At 33.6% G+C, this 4,096-nt stretch overlaps 1 protein-coding gene across 2 annotated transcripts; it reads left to right on the forward strand.

Moving 5' to 3' along the window:
- Positions 1-845: 845 nt before the first annotated feature.
- LOC145017576 (uncharacterized) lies at positions 846-3,105 on the forward strand. Of its 2 annotated transcripts, none has more exons than XM_078975582.1 (5): positions 846-1,170; positions 1,269-1,460; positions 2,396-2,485; positions 2,577-2,730; positions 2,831-3,105. In XM_078975582.1, the coding sequence occupies exons 2-5, from the start codon at positions 1,420-1,422 to the stop codon at positions 2,858-2,860; spliced, it is 315 nt and encodes a 104-aa protein (XP_078831708.1). In that variant the 5' UTR covers positions 846-1,170; positions 1,269-1,419; the 3' UTR covers positions 2,861-3,105. The 2 variants fall into 2 exon arrangements, with proteins under 2 accessions (XP_078831708.1, XP_078831707.1); XM_078975581.1 differs by having other exon boundaries at positions 2,875-3,105.
- Positions 3,106-4,096: the final 991 nt, after the last annotated feature.

Raw genomic sequence — 4,096 nt, forward strand, 5'->3', positions numbered from 1 at the left:
TGTTGTAGGTGATGGTTGGTTGGTTGTTTGTTAGATCGAAGCAAAAGTAGGGAAAAGATTTTGTTGTAAATTTTGGTTTTGACCAAATAATTTTGTTGAAAATAAGGTGAGTTGGGAAATTGCAGTGGCGGTGAAGCAGGATTGAAAGCAACGCCTTGGTATGGGATTTGTGGTGAGCCTTGAGACGATAAAAGGTTGAAATAATTTTCATAACCCGCGGATCCGAGAGGTGAGGTTGTGTTTGGGTTTGATGATGGAGGGGGGGGGGGGGGGGGGGTTGCTCCATTTTTTAAAAAATTTAAAGAAAATATGTGTATAAGATATAGAGAGAATGAAAGAAAGGTTTAAAATTTGGTTTAAAAGTAGTATTTATAAGGACAAAAGGTAATTTTTTATTTAATTTTGACCGTTTGCAAACAGTCGAGTGAAGAAACATTCGAATTTTATACGTTGCAATCCGTCTTAACACCCACGAGTTTTGCAATAACGAGCTTCAACGAGTTGAGGGGGGGGGGGGGGGGGGTGTTCCCCGCATCGTGACGCCGTTTCGCTCTTCCACCTCATCTCCGTTGCTTCTCGTTCTGGCCCGTACCGCATCGTCTTAGAGGTTTCACACCGCTATAAGTACAAAAATATTTAAATGAAAAATAATTTATTTCCATGAAAACCTCTAATAAACCATTTTTTCATAAGTTGTCTTATACTTATTTATTAGCTTATCTTTACTATATTATTAAGCATATTTCCTATTTCTTGAAAATTAAGAGGTACAATATGTATTACCTGATGTACAATAATATTAAGCATGTAACCAATCATATGCGTATTACACTAAACCTATTCTCATCCGTTTCGGCCAAAGATGCAGTCCCCTTTTCCGTCACACAAGTAGCCATAACCCTAGAAAACTTAGATCAACCACCATCAACCAAGATTCTCGGGGAAGTTAAGGAAGATCATCAAGAAAGAAAAGAGAAAATCCCAGATCAGAAAATCGAAAGCCTCTCTTTTCCGTCCCCTCCCACGTCAAACCTTTACGATTCACACCCAAACATCGACGTTGTATTGGAGTTCTTGTTTACTATTTCCAATTCCACCTTAATCGACGCCTCATTCGATGGCCTTGTCGAATCCATGTCTACTGACCACAATCCTGACCACATAATCAAGGTACGTATTCCGATTTTTTTTTAATTTTAATTTTGTATTGTTCATTGAAGTTAGTTATGCTATGCGTTGTGGTGTTTTGTGGTATTATTGATTCCCAGGTTTTCTCTATGCTTGATACACGAAGCCTATTCTTTGTTGGGGCTACCTGTTCGTTTTTTCAGAAGTGCGCCATAGAATTCTATTAATATTGAGTTGGGTACTTTAGCATCGAAGATCAAACCCATCAAAGACCCCAAGAACAAAGATGTTATGGTATCTACAATCTTTCAACGAGCTGGAAGTGCGATTCAGTAATATCTCTTCCCTCTTGTTCCACTCATTTTGTCAATTAATTATGTTTGGTAAAATTATATATGATTGGTGGATAGTATTTTCTGGAATCCCTTTTCATTCCAAGAGTATATAATAACTGCAAGGCTGGTAACTAAATTCAACAAAACTTGCTTGCATCTTATAATATCTATTGCGTCTCAAATTAAATGTATGATTTACTATTTGCATATCCATCCATACTTGTTTCATAACGCGAATTTTGCACACATATGCAACTGCAAGTGATGATATAATGATACTCACACGGCTTAATATACAATGAGATTTAAAGTTTCATAGCTTGTTATTTTTAAGTTCATTGGCTGAGGAATATTTTAAATTGAAATTAACACCATTCTGGTGAGACAGTTCTCAATTTGTGATAACCCTTGGGCCTTAGTTGCCTTCCTTTTTCATCCACTAGAAACTAAAAGGACATGTAGATTATACAACTTTATGCTGCTGTGCACAATTGCACACCTTCAAGCTTGAGGCTGAGGTATTGTAAACATTAACATTTGTCAAAATGTTAAACATTGTGCATAAGTGCACATCATGCTCCAGTGCTTCCATTGTGCTTGAACATGTCTTTCTCGACTGTGCTCATTTCTTACACATATCATTTAAATTTGAAAGAAATCTCTCCCAGTAAATCTCTCTCACGACCTCAAACGACTTTCCACTCGACGAACACCTCACCATCTGCTTCACCGCACCATCCCCTATCTTACCACTTTTTACCGACTTCAAAACCACATGTATTTCTTTATCCCATTATCTGAAGATCTAATTCAAGATCCAACTATATCAATCAAACCTTAAATCATCACATTAAAATTGCATATTGCATAATTTTTAAATTCATGGTTTTTTCATTGTTTTCTTTATAATGATGATTTTATTATTGTTTCAGAGGGCAAACTTGGAATACCCAACAGTACAAAATTAGATTGCAAATATCTCTACTAATATGTTGGTGGAGGAAAAGAAAGAATCGGCTATGGTAATTATTTTAACAAAAGTGTTTATTTTATTATCAATCAACCTTATAACAATGTTTCCGCATACTTGATTCTTTCTTTTTCATTTTATAGCATGCCACAAATTACTGATGTGCTTCTTGAAATTGAGGAGGAAAAAGCAATACGGTCCACGTCCAAAACACAAAAAGCTTCTGTAGAAACCATTAAAAGAAAATCAAAGTTTTATAATGATGAAATTGCTTTGTTAACAAATACAATATTAGAGGTAATAATCAAAACATTTAATTAAAATATTAGAGGTAATAATCAAAACATTTAATTACAATATATGATAACGATCATTGTCTTGTATTTATTGCTTTAAGGTGAGGAATAAATGCAAGATTAACACATGAAACTGGCTTTACAGGAAAAAAGGGGTGTGGAGAAAGCAATCAGGTTTACCCATATCCTTTAGGATTCATGTTTTTAGGCCAAGGGTATTTTTGTCTTTTGATACGTTTAGTTACTTGTAGCCTGGTACAGTGTGGAGAACACTTAAATTTACAAACTAAAGAATGATCTTATACTACCATGATGTAAGTTCTATACATTTAAATAAGCTATATTCCACTTCATACTAATTTGTGATTATACATAATTACATACTTTAATTATATATTATATTACATCTAATAACTTTTTAGTCATTTAGGCACTATTTATATATTTATTTAGTTTTGTAGTATATTCTTCTACTTTGTCTTAATTTTTTATTTTGAAACACCAATAGGATATACTAAACGTATGCTATTGTTACAGTAGAAATTCATAACCTAGCATATACATCAGGTATGTGATGGATTAGTTGCAAGTTATATCAAATATGAATTATAATTTTTGTATGTAATTACTACACGTATGTCATTGTTACAACTCACACATTTCAGGTTTAGGGTAGAGTGGAGTGGATCTACACTATGGGTCTGGATCATTTGTACCTAATGGTCCATACGACATGAACATCACATTGTTAATCCTTGGTATGGCCATTGAGTTGTACATCATGGTCGGTATTATATGAAACTTTCTAATGGTTAGTGTTAATTCATTTAGACAACCCTCGCCCATCTTTTTAAAGAAGATTATTACTTTAATTAAATTACAATTTAATTCTCTAAAATAACAAGAAAAATATTATTATTATTATTGTTATTATTATTTAACTTTTTTTTTGGGTCAAATGCAAGCAATAACAACATTACAATTTTATTTTATGCATTAGAGCCCCATTCTTTCTAAGGCTCAACGCAATTAATTAAAAAAAATACAGGGACCATTTTGTATTTTACTCTCAAGTAAATCTTTAATCTTCTATTTTTGTCGAGTTTTGGATTTTGAGTAGAATTATGTAGTGAAAATGATTCGGTGCTATGTTTGTCAAAGAACCACAACAAGAGTAAGATGCTATATTGGACAAAAATATGGAAGTGCATTGCTTTTTTCTTGCATTTTGCCCAATCAAATCAGGAGGAAAATGCAAAAAATAACAATGAACTTTCGTTTTATTGTCTAAAGGAAACTAATCATCACATTACTATCTTCAGAAAGAAAGTCTTTGCGCCCGCTTAGCGCGGGTAAACGGCTAGTAA

The sequence above is a fragment of the Lactuca saligna genome, chromosome 9 (assembly GCF_052625555.1).
Source record: "Lactuca saligna cultivar CGN05327 chromosome 9, ASM5262555v1, whole genome shotgun sequence".
NCBI lineage: Eukaryota > Viridiplantae > Streptophyta > Magnoliopsida > Asterales > Asteraceae > Lactuca > Lactuca saligna.